A 16,977-nucleotide genomic window follows, 5' to 3' on the forward strand; every position below is an offset into this window, starting at 1 on the left:
ATTAATAAACAGGTTATAACTACCAAACAAGCGATGACAGTCAATCTCTCCTTACTGTGTCGGTGATTAAAGTACGCTCGTAAGATTTAATTCTCCAATTACCTTACGTATTAGAGAAGCCATATTCTAACCAAATAATGCATTACCAGGGTTATTTCATATTAACCCGCGTATCCCCCTAACACAAATCTAATCGTGCCAATTGTCACTATTTTAAGGCAATTAAACAATTACGGATTTAATGCCCTAATTGACAATAGATTATCAAGTTAACTAATTATCCGAATCCAAAACAATCAATTAATTCAATAATCACAAGTACTGCAATCAAGGAATATGCGAATACCAATAAATAAAAGAAAAAAATAAAATTAAATCGATTTCACAATTTTTAGGCGAACCAAACCCTTCGTTGTTCCTTGACTAGAGTAAGGAAATTGGTTCATGTTTGATTTGAAAAACCCACGCAAAATTGAAGAGAAAGCTGCGGCCATTGTCTCGGAAATTTGAAAAATTCAATTTGCTCCGATCAAGAAAAGATAGCAAAGTTACAAAAGGTGATCCTTTGTTTCACTTCAGATGACATACGAAGAAGGAAAAGAGATTACAAAGAGCTAAAGGGGAAGAAAAGTCAAGCTCTCCTAATTGCCCTGACATGCGCAGGAGAGGTCCTACTAAAAAACATCAAAGGAAAAAAATCAAAAGCTAACTCCCTAAGTAGTGCTAGTTCTCAGCTATGTCTATTTGCTATCTAAGTAGCCTCCTCATTCTCTGCGGCGGCTCATACCAGGAAAAGGAAGCCCTCCGTTCGTCCTTGCCTTTGCAGCAATTACCAAAATGGAAATAAGTTTTTCTTTTTCAAAAATGTCCCTGGGATAAACTATATTATTTGGACTCCTTTTCTGTCAAATTGGCATTTTTTATCATATTTTCATTTTACTCCCTGAAATAATTGCAAAATACTAAAATTGAGTAGAATTTAACAATTAATCCCCATCGGGTCAGGTAATAGGAGAAATTAATAATAAAATAAATGATAAAATTGCAACTTATCAATTCTTCCCGCACCTAAACCATGCTTGTCCTCAAGCATGAGAACAGTCAATAAACACCAATATTTGACAATAGCTATTGTTCTATCTGCCATATTGCCAAGATACCAAGAAAAATCATATATCAAGTATCAGTGATCAAAATCTAAGAAACATCACCCTGGTTAGTTTCTAAACACAAACTCCTTCAATTCCAGGTTAACTAATCTAAGAAAAAGGAATGACGCACAACATTTATCAGCAAATGGTCCAACTATTAACCAACATCTCAACACTAAATTCATAAATTGGCAAGCTAACTTCTATCACACACTAACACAACCTTCACTTTCTTTTTTCACGTTTTTGTATTTTTCTCTTCGATTTTTTTATTTTTTTTCAATAGTAACACCTTAGTCTCTAGCCATTGAACCCTTTTGACGCGAATTTCAACATTTGCCAGATAAAGAAACCCGGTTACTCAACTCCTATCGCTATACGACCATGTACTCATAGAAATTACTACCTTTTGACGCGAGAATCGACACTTTTGGTGAAAACCCCCAGTTACTCAGTAGTAATAACTAGCGGAGTACAGTCAACTTTATTTCACAGCCAGATAATACAATAACTCAAAATAACATAGCAAAAGAAAACAAAAATAGCAGCTGCTAGCCTCATTTCTTCGAATATGGAGAACTAAAGTTAATACTGGACCAATTCACATGAAAATGCCAACAATCATTCCCTATGCTTAGAAAAGTTAACAAAGAAATCAAAAGAGTCAAGCAATCATCGATATTCACTAAAGAGATGTTCTGAACTCAACCACAACTATTTTATTATTAAAACATGGCAATAGTAGAATTAGAGTAAAAAAACCCAACATCAAACCCTGGTATTCACATGAGAGGTAAGCACCAAAAAGAAAGAAACAAAATGAACAAAAGATAGACAAATAACAAACTAGAAATAAAGGAAAAACACCTAAAAACTAGAACCACAACTAATCCAATCCCCCCCACACCTAAATTCGACATTGTTCTCAATGAAGGTAATAAAACAAGTAAAGCGAAGAGGACAATGAAACTTCCCTCGCGAGTAGCTAAGGGGTAGGCGGGAACGGTGGAGGGAAACCGATGTGATGGAAGTACACGGCCAAATTCTGAGACATCTCAACTCAATTCAACCAGCAAATGCAAAACTCTGTCCACCCAAAATCTCAACAAAGTCTCCAATTGGACAGTGAATATCTCAACTCAAAATCGGCAATTCTAGCAATAGTAGTTTAGAAATTTGACAATAACCACACAATTACAAGTTCTCCCTTTTCAAACAAGCAGCCAACCAATTAGAAATAACAAATTCTAGTCAAAATACCCCAACCAGTACCACTGGTGCACCCCATAGTAATGAAACGAGTCAATTGGCCATAGAATCCAAATCACTTGTAAACCCAATAGCATCAAACAATACCAAAAAGAAATTGGGAGACGATTGTCAAATACCTTCACTGTAGAAAATGGCCAAATAAAAGCGCTAGTAGAGAATGACGGCGGTGGTGACGAGAAGAGACAGCGGGTAGTGGTGGCGCATGAGGGGTAAAGAGCGAGACACTGGAAAGGGGTGGCGTCGTTCGTCAGCGCGAGCGACGGAGTCCGGATGGGTTCGTGGGAGAAAAGGGGCGTCGTACGAGCAACGGTGGTCGACAGCGTGGTGGTGGTGAGAAGGGACAGCGCGAGCTATGGTGGAGAGAAGTGTGCGGCCGTGGACTGGTGGCAGAGGTCGCTCGAGCGAGCGACGCGCGTGCGGGTAGCGCGCTGTGGATGGCTGCTGCTACTGCTAGGGCTGTTGGCGGCGGCGGCCGTGGGAGAGAGAGAGAGAGAGAGAGAGAGAGCTGCGGTGGTTGCCCGAGTGAGAGGAACGGCAACAAGGTGGTGTCCAGGAGGCGGCGCGCGCTTGCGTGGTGAGATGGAAGAGCGACCAAGGCTGAGGTCGTGTGCTTGGTGGCCGGCCATGGGCTATGGGTGGCGGATAAGGAGGTGGCGGCAATGGAAGAGAGATAGAGGTGGGTATAGCGGCGATTCGTGGTCGGCTGCAGACGGCAGCGCTACTTCGTTGATTATGGAGAGGGACGGCGCTAGTGTAGGGCTCAGCCAAGGGAACGAGGAAGAAATAGCAGAGAGAAAGAAAGAAGAAGAAAGAAAAAAAGAAAAGGAAAGAAAAGAAGGGAAAAAAACGAAAAGGAAAAATAAAATAATTTTGGTTTTTTTTTGGGTTTTTTAACTTTTCTTTGGAATTTTCTTTTTTTATCTCTTTTTTTCTTTTCTCAATATTATGAATAAAATTCACTTTCGAAATTCAAAATTAGAGATTAATAGGAAAGCGAAAATTTTTCTCGAAATTTGAATACTTATCTTTCCCGCGAACATGACGCGGGCACGTCATGAAGGTACGAAGTGAAGAGCTTCCTAGGTGACTTGATGTGAGCGCGTCATGAGGGCCAGAACCCTTCTGATGATTAGCTCTCCGGATGACTTGAAGCAGACACGTCAAGGGGATCGAAACCTTTTTTACTAAGCATCAGGAAGTCGCAATGTGCCACGCGCCCAGTTGACGCGGGCGCGTCATGTCAGATAGATAGATATCTACGAATCATCAAAAATGAAAATTGAAACCAAAAATCAGTCAAATTCAAGGAAAACATATTTAAACTAACAAACAAAAACGAACAAATGACTAAAAGAAATTGGGTTACCTCCCAATGAGCGCCTTTCTTTAACGTCTTTGGCTAGACATTGTCATGTTTGTTCATGGAGGATAAAATCTTGTGACTCGTTTTAATGATTCATTTTCTATATAATCCTGATAACCCTCGTAAATAGAGTAATTCTTGAGCACACGAGTTATGATCTTCCATAGACTAGTAAATGACGCCAAACAAGTCAACGATAATTTGAATTCTCCATTCATTCCTCTCTCACATGCATTAATTGGTCCAAAATATCTTGCCATCGCCACTCTTAATTTATTCCTGTCATGAAATTCAAGATTTTCTAGTATAAAAAGTTAATTTCATTAACAGGAATTGAAGAATAAGAGTCAGGAGAATATTGATTAAGGAATAGAGAAGGTGTCACCGTATTTGGAGGTTGTTTACTGGATTCATTCACTTGGATGAGTTGATATTGGGGGCTCATTTTTTGCACATCAACTTTCTTTTCAACTGCATCTTTAGATTCGTTTCCTTGAAACTCTTACAGTTCCATGTCATTTTGCTGGATAATTGCACTCTCATCTTCCTCAAGGTTGATATTGGTCTGTGAGGGCAATTCTTCACAAGTGTGAGAAGCCAATTGCGTTATCTTGGATGTCAATAGATGCAATTAATTCGCCATCCCGGATGTCAATAGTTGCACTTGATCCGCCATGTTATGAATACTCGTTTGTATCTCCTGATGAGATCGATATGTATTAATAGTTAGTAATTCAATCATTTCTTCAAGAGACATACCTGACATGGATGATGGTTGTTGAGACTCTTGCTGTTGAAAATCCATTGGCCCGGTCGTATAATTAAAATTGAAATTATCCCATCATCCTTGATCATACCTGTTTGGGTAAGGGTCATACCACGTTTGAAATCGAGGTGGAAAATCTCCAAAAGTATAATTGGAGCACTTAGATTATCTTGAAATGCGGGGCATGTATCGGTTGAATAACCTGAGGCAAAATAAGTTCCACAATTTGCAACAGCCCATCGATCATTAGGAAAAATACGAGTCTCAGAACCCTATTCAGGAATAAAGTCCAGTCTATCATCAAAATACGGAATGTTTGTAGCCATAAACTATATTAAAAAATAAGAGAAAAATGAATAATAAAAAAGTGAAAACAAGATGAACTCAAAAGAAACAAATTAATTTAGCACCAGTCCCCGACAACGGCGCCAAAAATTGACAGGTTGTCGAAACCTATACAATAATAAAAATAAACTTAATTGTCAGTTAAAATAATCAAAACTCGATTCCAAGTACTGGAGCATGAACTCTAAATGTGCAACGGGTTACTTGATTTACCCTGTTCTCAAAGAGTTTAATTGATCCGATATACTCGAATAGGATGATTTTTTTCACAAATAATTATGAATTTGTAGACAGGGCAAGTAGGGTCATATCCTCAGGGACTGGGGATGTTTGTCTCTTTAGAAATCCAAAATAACACAGGGAGTGTTTTTGTATAAATGATGACAATCAAAGAAATTCAAACAAAAGTAAAAATAAATAGCTAACTAGAAATTAAATGACAATTCACTAAAATCAAGATAATAATAATTAAAGGTCTAGCCAAGAAATAACTTCAGTAATGGTTCACCTAATTGATCATCGATGCACAAGCAATTCCAACTATTTATTAATAAACATGTTATAACTACCAAACAAACGATGACAGTCAACCTCTCCTTACTGTGTCAGTGATTAAAGTACACCCGTTAATCACTGCTCTAATTGAGAAATAATTCTAAGTACGCCCGTAAGATTTAATTCTCCAATTGCCTTACGTATTAGAGAAGCCATATTCTAACCAAATAACGCACTACCAGGGTTATTTCAGATTAGCTCGCGTATCCGTCTGACACAAACCTAATCGTGTCAGTTGTCACTATTTCAAGATAATTAAACAATTACGGATTTAATGCCCTAATTGACAATAGATTATCAAATTAACTAATTATGCGGTCCAAGACAATAAATTAATTCAATAATCACAAATACTGCAATCAAGGAATATGCGAATACCAATAAATAAAAGGTAAGGATAAAATTAAATCGATCTCACAATTTTTAGACGAACCAAAATCGCCGTTGTTTTTTGACTAGAGTGAGAAAATTAGTTCATATTTGATGCGAAAAATTCACGCAAAATTAAAGAGAAAGCTGCGGTCATTGTCTCGGAAATTTGAAGAATTCAATTCGCTCCGATCAAGAAAAGATAGCAAAGTTGCAAAAGGTAATCCTTTGTTTCGCTTCGGATGACATTCGATGAAGGGAAAAGAGATTACTAAGAGCTAAAGGAGAAGAAAAGTCAAGCTCTCCTAATTGCCCTAACATGCGCAGGAGAGGTCCTACTAAGAAGCATCAAAGGAAAAAATCAAAAGCTAACTCCCTAAGTAGTGCTAGTTCTCTGCTACGTCTATTTCCTATCTAAGTAGCTTCCTCATTCTCTGCGGCGGCTTACACCAGGAAAAGTAAGCCCTCCATTCGTCCTTGCCTTTGCCGCAATTACCAAAATGGGAATAAGTTTTTCTTTTTCAAAAATGTCCTTAGGATAAGTTTTATTATTTGAACTCCTTTTCTATCAAATTGGTACTTGTTATCATATTTTCATTCTACTCTCTGAAATAATTGCAAAATATCAAAAGTGAGTAAAATTTAACAATTAATTCCATCGAATCAGGTGATAGAAAATATTAGTAATAAAATAAATAATAAAATTATAACCTATCAAATCTCATGCTTATCTTGTGCTTCAAGCAGTCAAATTGGACCTTTGGGACTTGGAATACATTTTCAGCTTGAAGTAGTTCTGATTTGACATTTTCTGGCTTTCAACCATGTTAACGTGGCTATACTTTGAGTTATCAGCCTTTGACATCTTTCTCATGAGCTGTGTTTAGTGGCAGAGCCAAAATATTTTCTGATTGGAATTTCAATTTGGTTATAATGATACTTAAGGGCGGGGTTTTTTTTTCATCTTTCTCGTATTCTACAAAATTGGTTGATTTTTTTTTGTTCTAATTTCCTAGCACAATCCCTCTCACTTCCCAAAGAACAGTAAGGATTGCAACATAAAAATTGACCAAACTGAAGTATATGGGACCACCTATTGTTTCCGGAAAAAAATGAAAAAAAAGTACATGGGAGCACATAAGCAACAATTATAAGATGATTTATCTCACAAGTATTGTGGCAGCAAAATCCGGGACTCTTCACATGGCTTTTGAGTAGTAGAAGAGCCAATACTGTTAACAAGTCCAGAAATGTGTAACAAGCCGAGCCGAGAAAAGTGAACGTTCCCCAATGCATTCACTCTTTTCAACAAGAGACACTAGTTGCGAAACCAAAAGAGTTAAAACTGGTCGAATATTCCAACTAAAATGTATATGAGTTTAGCCTAAATCTGAAACTTGTGTACAACTTTTCAATAAAATAAGAGAGTTCCCAGGAAATTCAGCTTTTAACTTGAGGTTGCTTGGAGGAAACCGGCTGCTGGTTTTGTCCTTTCGGGGGAAGTTTGGAAGCCATCAACCGCAATTCATTTGCAATCTCAGTGAAACTTGGTCTTTCTGATGGCTCTGCTGACCAGCACCTTTCCATGAGTGACTTCCAATCCGGGTCACAAGACTCTGGCACAGGCGGGCGCAGCGTGTTGCTCACAATACCACCTGCCATTGAGTACAAGGACAGTGTAAGAAGCACCCAAGTCTCCCTGCATATGAAAATAATACTGCAGATACTGTCAAATATATGTGCAAGATTACCAATAATAGCGCCGTAATGCAAGTCTGCGTATGGTTCTTCACCAGTAACTAGTTCCCACATCACTATTCCAAAGGAATATACATCAACCTAGCCAAAAATGTCAAAGCATGGCTTCAAGTCAAGGAAGGGCATATCATAACCATATTCCATAATTTTGAACTTCATAAGCTTCGCCACCAACTCCCCATTCATCCCCCGGAGGGAGGGATGAAGAGAGAGAAAGAGAAGGGGGGGATGAGGAATAACAGGGGAATGAGTTAATTAGCCAATGCAACAAACTTTTAAGTATCAAAAACCTTTTCAGAGACCAGATTACTGCTCCCATTAAGAAGCTCTGGTGCCATCCAAGGGAGGGTGCCACGCACACCACCTGAGATTAGTGTCTGACATTTAACCTTTGACAACCCCAAATCACCAACCTGAAAAGAAAAGAAAATGTACCAATTAGAGTCTAATTATTGCAATTGATACTATAAGGCATCTCTGAATCATATTAGGGAAGAAGGAAAATACAAGAATATGTTAACACTAATGTCAATCAACAGGGGCCCACAAAGTCGAAAAGATCAAGTATTAAAGACTTCCGGTTCGGTAGAACGTTGATAAACAAATGAAGACCAGATTTAATTCTTCCAGCCTTACTGTTCATCACAGCTCATTTCACTTTTAGATTTACTTGAAAAGTAAAACCAATATATGGTTATTTCACAAATTTGCCTCTTTTGCTTGCCAAAGCCCAAGTTCATAAATGGCACGTGTTTAATAGGTACACAAATCAAAGACACACATACTTCAAATTGGATTTTTAAAAGAGAAATAATGATAAATTTTGCTCTATTTATTTTTTCTCTGTCACTACAAATATCTAGCGTAATTATAAGTTTTATGCAACTAAACAGCATAATGTAAAGGGTATAATTTATCATTTCGCATCAGTTCTTTCACACAGAAAAAAACAAAAATGCAGCAACTCTTTTGCAAACAACTCCCACTAAATATATAATGCCCATGCCAAGTAAGCATCAGTTTGCATCCATTCCTAGAAGTCACCATGCTTGAGGAAACTATTTGCCAATGTAAGGATGGATTTATACATTTGTACCGAAGATGAGAACAAAAGCTACAATAAAATTTATGACAATTCTCAAGAAGCCGCTAACCTTGCATATTGGGCGGTGTGGGTCACGGAGATTTACCAATAGATTATCACTTTTCAAGTCAAAATGTACAATTTTCTTCCCATGCAAGTATTCCATCCCAAATGCAACATCCATAGCAATCAAAAGACGCTTGCGCTTATCAAGATTCCTGGTAACAAAAGTAACAATGCATCAGCGTCTACACCTTAGTAATGGCATATTTCTAGTTAAGTAAAACAACAATGGAGAAATAGTACACATATAGTGCCTTGATTATCTAATGATGCTTGCTAATATGATAGACGTAGCAATCTTATGCATCATAACCGTTTCTTTAGGATCAAGATGTTGAACTCTCATCTAAGTATACTATCTACTTTAGGACTCTAAAGCAGCCCTTCAACTCCCAACTCCCCAAAAAAGAAATCCCTTTATTCCAGGGGAAGAAGTGAGCAGAAACAAAATAACTCCAAATTTGAAGACAATATGGACATTATGAGATGGAAAAATTACCTGTCACCTTTCTGCAAAGCATTCCTCAGTGACCCATTAACCATGTATTCCGTAACAGTAGCAACAGAGCCTCCAGGACCATCAAGCACAACACCATAAAACGCAACCACATTTGGGTGGTGCAAATCAGCAAGGTTGATTGCCTCATTCCAGAAATCATCTCTCTAATCAATCAGACATTATGAAACAGGTAAGTAACAAATATGCAGAAGAATTAACATATGAACCACAGGATAATAGAATAGACCATGCGTTGTTCTTCTGATGCCTTCCCCGCAAAGCATCTATCATTGATTCTTTTAATTGCAACATCTGTACCCCTCCACTTCCCATGATAAACGGTACCAAAAGTACCAGAACCCAATTCTCTTAGCTCTTCAAGATCGCTATTCTTAATAATCTGCAGACAGCCGCAAGAGCAGAAATAGGATGAGATAGGAAAATAAAAGCTTAGATCAACGGACAGACTCATAGATCAATAAGAAATGAACAAAAAACCCAAATTCAAACCTGTAAGGGGCCAAGGCCATCTGAAATAGGGAACCCAAAATTTATCTTCTCCGGCAATTTGGCCTTGATTTCCTAAATAAGTATATCAGGAGCAATGAAGTGCATAAGCAGGTTGTAATAAGAAGAAAATGGTGCAACAGTCTGAAAGGACTGTCAGAAATGGTACAAAGAAGAGTCACATACCTCAATTTTATCTACATTCGGCACTCCTCCTTTATCAATATTGTTAACTTCGTTGGTTTCAACGCTTGTAGAAGGTGATTCACTCCTCCCGTGTCCTGATAAATCAGGATTTGAAGGCAGAGAAGATTGAAGGACAGAAGCTGCTACACCCTCAGCAACAGCCTGAAGTTCTTGCTTGATCAGTTCCTCAGCTGAACCTTTAACATGGAGAAAAAAGTAAAACCACTTGGAAACATAAATGGAACTAGCAAATGCAGTATAAAATAAAGCGAATAGAACAAGTTCCTTACCTTTACTGGGCCGTGAATGCTCTGAATTTACATCTATGATCAGATTGCCTGAGGGATGGGCAACTCCATCCTCTGCCCTCGAATCTGTGACCAAGCCCGTGCTACTGCCCATCAACAATTCACCATTGTCAAAACGATTCTCGCCAGAAGCATCCCTAGGACCAAAAGATTCCTTTTTTATTTGAATTTTAATAGGCCTAGGTGGAGGGAAATGCGTCTCATGCCGCAAATTCCAAGGGTCCTGGTTGCTAAACAGTGAGTTTGAGCTGTCTGGCAAATCTCCTATCCTATAAGATGGAGATATAGATGACACGGTACTTCCATCTGATTGAACAGCTTCAATACCACCAGTGACAATATTCGGGTGGTATCGTGGAGCATTTTCCTTCCATTCACCCACAGTACCATTTCTTTCAGATAATTGAGATGAATCAACATCAGAGAAAGCACTATTGCGCAATATCTCATCTGGAACCAAATTTACGCCAAGTTTTGAATGACCATATATCCCAAGATCACCTGCCAGAGGAGGCTGTGCTACCTCATAACGTTCTGATTGCTGCAATTTCTGCACATAAGGAACCTCAGTTGAAGAAATAGGCAACATGTCATTTAACCTTGAGTTGTTCGCATCAAGAACAGCTTTTGGTTTGCTAAAGGCGGCATCTAAATATGCCTCCCTCGCAACAACCTGCTGGGATCTATTGTCTAAGATCTCTTCTTTTATGGGATTATCAGTTGGCAATTTACTCTGCTCACTGATGGGTAACACGTCAGCAGGGCTTATCTGGAGATTCTCAATCCTCCCATCAATCTGTTTGAGATGGTCATGAACAGGCTTGGTGTTATCTTCAAAAGGAGCTGAGACAGGAAAATTACCAGAAATATCTTTTGGAGATTCATGCAGCACATAATCAGATGTCTGCAAAGGCAAGCCTCCAGTTGCAGGAACGTCAACATTAGTCGGTTTTCTCATCATAGATTCCTGTGTAACTTGGTATTGACTTGAAGCAAGGACTGGCTGGACTGCAATATCAGGGGATGTTTGCGGAATGGTACCCACAAGGACCCCATAAGGAGATTGAATACCTCCAGTCACTCCTACCGAACCTTGTGAAACTGGAATCCTAGGCTGCTCGATATTTTCTGGCCTTTGGTGAATAATCCTATCCTTGGCATAGTAACCCTCTACATTCTGTGCTAATCTATTGCCCTCTGACGGAGGGTTTCCAACTTCATGATTTAGATTAGTCACTAGTTTTGGTTGAGACCCAATTCCCTGTTGTTCAACCACAGATTCCCCAAAACCTCCAGCTGCAAAGGCCCTACTAACTGGCTGCCCTCTATCATCTAAACAGAGACTATGATATATTGATCTTGAATCAGAGCTTGCAGGGCTCTCCTTCTGATCTCGTGCTAATGTGTCTGAATGGGCATGAGGTAATGCTTTTTGACACATGTAACAGTCTTCGAATCGTGGGAAATTGTCAGGAGCTAATCCCTGCTGATGAGGCACATAACTTTCAGAGTAGGCCACATGTTCTGTTTGGGGGATCTGATGCCAGCCATAAGCTCCACCCAGCAATGTATGAGGAACTGGAGGATGAAATGCATTATAACCTGGGTCAGCAGGAGCATGGCCAATTCTCTGACCTAATTGGCTTTCCGTAGGATAAGGCTCCAACAGGATTTGCTGTGGTTGAACCAGATTTGAATTCATGCTGACATAAGAGGAAGGAACCATAGTCATGTGAACTGCAGGAAAAAACTGCTGATGGGTGGTACCTGTAGGAGTGATATGCTGTTGGGCAAACACAGGTGCCACAGTCCCCAAAAGCTGTGTAGGGAAACCCATCTGAGCAGGATTCTGAACATAATCTGAACGGATACCAGTTTCTTGCTGGGGATCCATGTAAGGATGCAAGTAAGGAGAAGGCACTGGAATAGTTGCCTCCACTTGCTGCATTTCATACCCCATTTTTTGCTGCCCATTAGCAGTCACAATTTTAGCCAACTCATTCTCCACATTAGCAGATGAAGGTGAATGACCAGAGTTGCTCACTAGCATACTAGGTGGAACAGCAGAAGCTTCAGCAGAAACTGCAGGACTTGGATCAAAACCTGACGTTCTTGTCAAAGCTTCTTCAGAAGCGGTTGAATTCAACTCCCTTGGAGACAACACACAAGTAGATGGTGGACCAGTAATCTCCCCTGATCCACGGGCTGTGCTGTCAACAGCCTCGGACCCGTTCACATCCGAACTGTGAGTGGAAGTTGCACTAGCAGTACTCTCCTTCCTCGTGATTGCAGGTCTGCCAGTAACATCCACATAACCATTCACTGCCTCGACGTACTTCTGCCCACTATCATGCCAATCACCAATGTGGACCATACCCACTGAATCAACCTCAGACGCAGAAAACAAAAATACCCTCAACTTAGCAGACCCATCCGGAGACCTCTCAAGCAACTTCTCATACTCATCCATCATATTCTCAAGATCATCAGGACAAGAAACCGATACAAGAGCATCAAGATCCTCATCAGGCAACTGATACTTAATGACCACATTCTGTCCATATATATCGACCATTTTCCGATACAATTCAGGAAAACTGATATCCGTCCTTACACTAATAATCCTAGTCTGCCCACCAACATATCTCAATGCAGAATCACTTGGCCTTGGCAATATATTCCCCCCAAAACTACATAAAAACTTGACCTTCTTCCCTGAAACAGAATCATCACCACACCCATCACTAGCTTGATCAGAAACTGTGCCCTCACTCCTTCCTCGACTATGAAAAGACGAACCTCCTAAATCCACCCCACCGGCAGCCAATACCCCTGATGGGGCCAGAGGCACCACGCGCGGGACCCAGCCAGGAACAGGAACCTGGACTGCCCCAGGAACAGGAACGGGAATAGCACCATTTCCAGCAAATCCCAGACCAACAAACCCAGACTCTGACACGGTAGAAGGGTAATAAACAGCCTGAGCAGAACTAGGGCTACCGTCGCGAGGAGGGTTCCCGTAAAACCCCTCAACAAGCCTCGCCGACGAGGTCACTGTGGCAATGCGGTGGTCCTCGGGCACTGTTCTAACTACATTCAACGGGCGCAAATCTTTTGGTATTGAATTCTGATCAAACGCCATCTAAAATCTACAATCTTATATACACAAAAGCTAATAAATTTCCGGGTTCTAGTTCAAATCCATAAAGAAAACTCACAATCTTGATCCAAAATTTTTCTAGGGCTTTTATTTCTTTTACGGTACTCAATTACTCCCCTCAAGCATTGAACCCCTGATAAACCCCAACAAAAGCAATTACAATCCGAGAAAAAACAAAGGGTTTTCAAATTTAACAAATTCTAATAGAACAGTAAAAAAAAAAAGAAAAGAAAAGAGAGAAAACACTTGTACTAGGAGAAGGAATTAGCGGTGGCCCAAGAGAGAGAGAGAGGGGGGAGAGACGACAGAAGAAAGAGAGAGCGTACAAACTGGCAAATTGCTGCTGAGTCGGTGAGGTGCTCTGCTGCTAAACTCTTCTTCTATCTATCCCTTTCACCCCTCCCCCTCCCCTCTTCCTAATTTTTCTTTCTTTGTATATATATATATTTCAGGAAAAATATGAATTTGGGAATTTTTGGGCAAGAAGATTTTGGAGAAATTCAAAGGAAAAATGTCGACTGGGATTGAATGGATAGAGACAGCAGTATATTTCTTACTGTTATTCTTGATTTGTTACAGAAAAGTGTTTCTTAGGTATTTAGTAGTGAGGCAGTACTGTTTAGCGTGTGAGTCTGTGTAGCGGGGAGAGGGGAAAGGGCACGTGGAGAGGCGCATGCAGAGCTGGAGCCAAGGAGTCAAACAAGCGCAAACATGGGACGAGACAATTTTGAGGGAATAGAAAAACCATGAGAGGGAGAGGAATATTCTTGTAATGGGAGAGGGACTCGTGGACCTTGTGAGTTGTCAAAATTAGTAAGCATGACTAAAGTAGCGATAGCAATAAAAGTTCCATTTTCCTTTTGAGGAAGATTTGGTTCAATTAATACGAGGGAAATGCCTTTATGTAATATTGCAAATGCAAATGCTTATATGGGAAGAAAATATATTTTCTAAATGGATTTCTGCGAATTCTGCCCTATTATAAGTAACTAATCTTATACTATTTACGTCTCAAGTTATGATAAATAACTATTTTCATACTCTCTACGTTCAATTTTGATAGTCTGAAATTTTGTTTATGCAATTTAAGAAAAATTATTTAACTTTGTTGTTAGAATAAATCTAATCTATTATTTTTCTAAGATATTTTTATATTCATTACAACAATTACCGCTGTAATTGTCTTAGAACATTAGGAGTTTGAGTAATTATTATAATTTTACATTAATTACAGTGATAATATATGTTTTTTTGATAAAAGTGATAATACTAATGAAAAAGTGTACCATTCAAGACATGAATCACAGTTTGGCTTTTGACATGTCAATAAGTTTTAGAAAAGTAAACTTTATTAACTAAGATAGGTTAGATAACAAAGTACATTAAATAAAAGTATTTTATAAATATTGAAATTCAACTATATTATCTATATCTATATAAATTTGAGAAGGGGTTTTTAGCAACAAGCCTCCACACATCTTCCCACTCTCAATTCCAATTTTCTAGCATTTTATATTTAATTTATTTCGCAAAATACATCATGTCCACATTTGAAACACACTACCACATTTCCATCAAATAAGAATTCCAGTCCAACTAACACTCCTCCCTTCACATACCTTCCCACTTCAATTAATATTCCTTCAATTAACAATTTCACTCCAATTAAAACTCCTCCAACCCAATAATAAGAGATAACAGCATAATTTCATTTGAGAAACCTGCAATTTACCAAATTTGAGAAGTAATTTTTAGTAAAAAAACCTCCACATCTACTCTTCACATTTAAAATTGTTGGTTACTTTTTAAAATCATTTCATTTCAAATTGTTAGTTAACTAGCATTTTAACCTATTTCAAATCAAAATAATATTGTATATATTCATTTATTGCGGTACAGAATAATATATATATATATATATATATATATACACTAATCTTTTTAAGAAGTGTATGCTTAACATGTTGAAAAATTTTTAATTTATAATGTTTACATGATAGAGGAATTGTTAACTCATTTAAGGAGAGGGTTAGGTTGGCTGGTAAGGTGAGAAGAATTTTCTAAAAAAAAAAATTTATCAATATGTTTGTTACTTTTTAAAATCACTTCATTTTAAATTGTTAGTTAATGTGCATGTTATCCTATTTGAACTTCAACTCATCATGTTTTCTGATTGCAATGTGTTATTTACAATTCTACTCCAATTAAGACTTCTATAAGATCATAAGAAAAGATAACAAATATAACATCCTTTTCATGCCTTCTTAATTTAAATAAGTAAGAAAAAATGTTATTTACACTCGCATTTTTGTTATTCACATTTCAATGATCATTTTGACCATAATGTTTTCATTAGTTGGACTATATAATCAAATAAATGGTGGAATTTCAAATAATAAAAAATGGAGTGTAAATAACATTTTCCTAAGTAAGAAGTGGCTTCCGTGCCTTTCTAATTTAAATAAGCAAAAAGTGGCTCCACTTATATAGGAATTTGATTTGAAGTTTAATAGTGGGAGGGTAAATAAAGAGAAAACATTGCCAAACTTAGTAAAAGTAAAAAAGTAAATGATAATATTTTATCTTTTAACTTAGTAATTCTAAGTAAAATGGTGAGATTAAATAGAAACAAAAACGAAATAATGTCGTGGATTTAAAACATCAAGAATGGTACCATTGATGAAATCTAAATTATGAAATCACTAAATATAAAAACAAAGTACCACTGGTCTTTTAACGTGGAAAATTTTATTTGAAATATTCATTTTTGATAAAAAAAAAATAATGATAATAACAACACTAATTCTACCCAAAATTTTTAAAAAGTAAGATTATAGTCTAAGAGAAAGATATAGAGCATTTGACCCTAAGCTACTACTTAATTTGTATATATCTAACCCAAATTTGACCCTGATTAGATTTGAATAAGAATGCAAAACCCAAACACTAAGGAAAACTTTTGGTATCGTTAATTATTTTATGTATTCTTATTGCTGTCTTCATATGTAAATATGTATTTCCTATGTTAATATATATATATATTGATTGTACTACTTGAGGGCATTATAGATATTATCAGTTTTTCATTTCAATTTTTAGATGCTAATAATTGCAACCATTGTTATCAATTTTCAGTTTTATATTTTCATTATGGTAGGTAAAGTTAAATATATTGGGTCGCAGGGATATGAATCTAGAGGTTGGGTAGGCGGTGGGGGAAGAGAATGGTGAGAGTAGAAAACTGGCAGGAAATGTTGAAGGAGAAATGTGGGTTACAAGAATGAGTGAAGAAAGAGGAAAAGAATAAAGGGTCACAGGGATATGAAATCTACACAAGGATGGTGATTTTCAATAATTTTGAGAATTTTCAAAACACATATTATAGAGATTTTTTTTAAATCTACGTTAAAATTTATGAAAAATGTTAATCTAAATGCAGTCAACAATTTTAGGGGCACAAGATAGGAGAAATAATTTTTTTTCTAAAAATTGAAGAAAATAAATTGGTTATAATTTATTTTCTTATATTATAAGTTTTGATATATGGGTATAACATAATATATTTTATCGGATATTGATAAATTATTTTTT

At 37.6% G+C, this 16,977-nt stretch overlaps 1 protein-coding gene across 3 annotated transcripts; it reads right to left on the reverse strand.

Moving 5' to 3' along the window:
* Positions 1 to 6,959: 6,959 nt before the first annotated feature.
* On the reverse strand, positions 6,960 to 13,992 carry LOC113739904 (RAF-like serine/threonine-protein kinase PRAF). Of its 3 annotated transcripts, none has more exons than XM_072046068.1 (10): positions 13,713 to 13,975; positions 10,209 to 13,519; positions 9,919 to 10,115; positions 9,736 to 9,807; positions 9,473 to 9,625; positions 9,226 to 9,389; positions 8,734 to 8,881; positions 7,882 to 7,992; positions 7,573 to 7,660; positions 6,960 to 7,476 (listed from the first exon to the last, which is right to left on the reverse strand). In XM_072046068.1, the coding sequence occupies exons 2-10, from the start codon at positions 13,366 to 13,368 to the stop codon at positions 7,262 to 7,264; spliced, it is 4,308 nt and encodes a 1,435-aa protein (XP_071902169.1). In that variant the 5' UTR covers positions 13,369 to 13,519; positions 13,713 to 13,975; the 3' UTR covers positions 6,960 to 7,261. The 3 variants fall into 3 exon arrangements, with proteins under 3 accessions (XP_071902169.1, XP_071902168.1, XP_027123117.1); XM_072046067.1 differs by having other exon boundaries at positions 7,870 to 7,992; XM_027267316.2 differs by having other exon boundaries at positions 7,870 to 7,992; positions 10,209 to 13,992.
* Between the last annotated feature and the right edge of the window lie 2,985 nt (positions 13,993 to 16,977).

The sequence above is a fragment of the Coffea arabica genome, chromosome 4c (assembly GCF_036785885.1).
Source record: "Coffea arabica cultivar ET-39 chromosome 4c, Coffea Arabica ET-39 HiFi, whole genome shotgun sequence".
Lineage (NCBI taxonomy): Eukaryota > Viridiplantae > Streptophyta > Magnoliopsida > Gentianales > Rubiaceae > Coffea > Coffea arabica.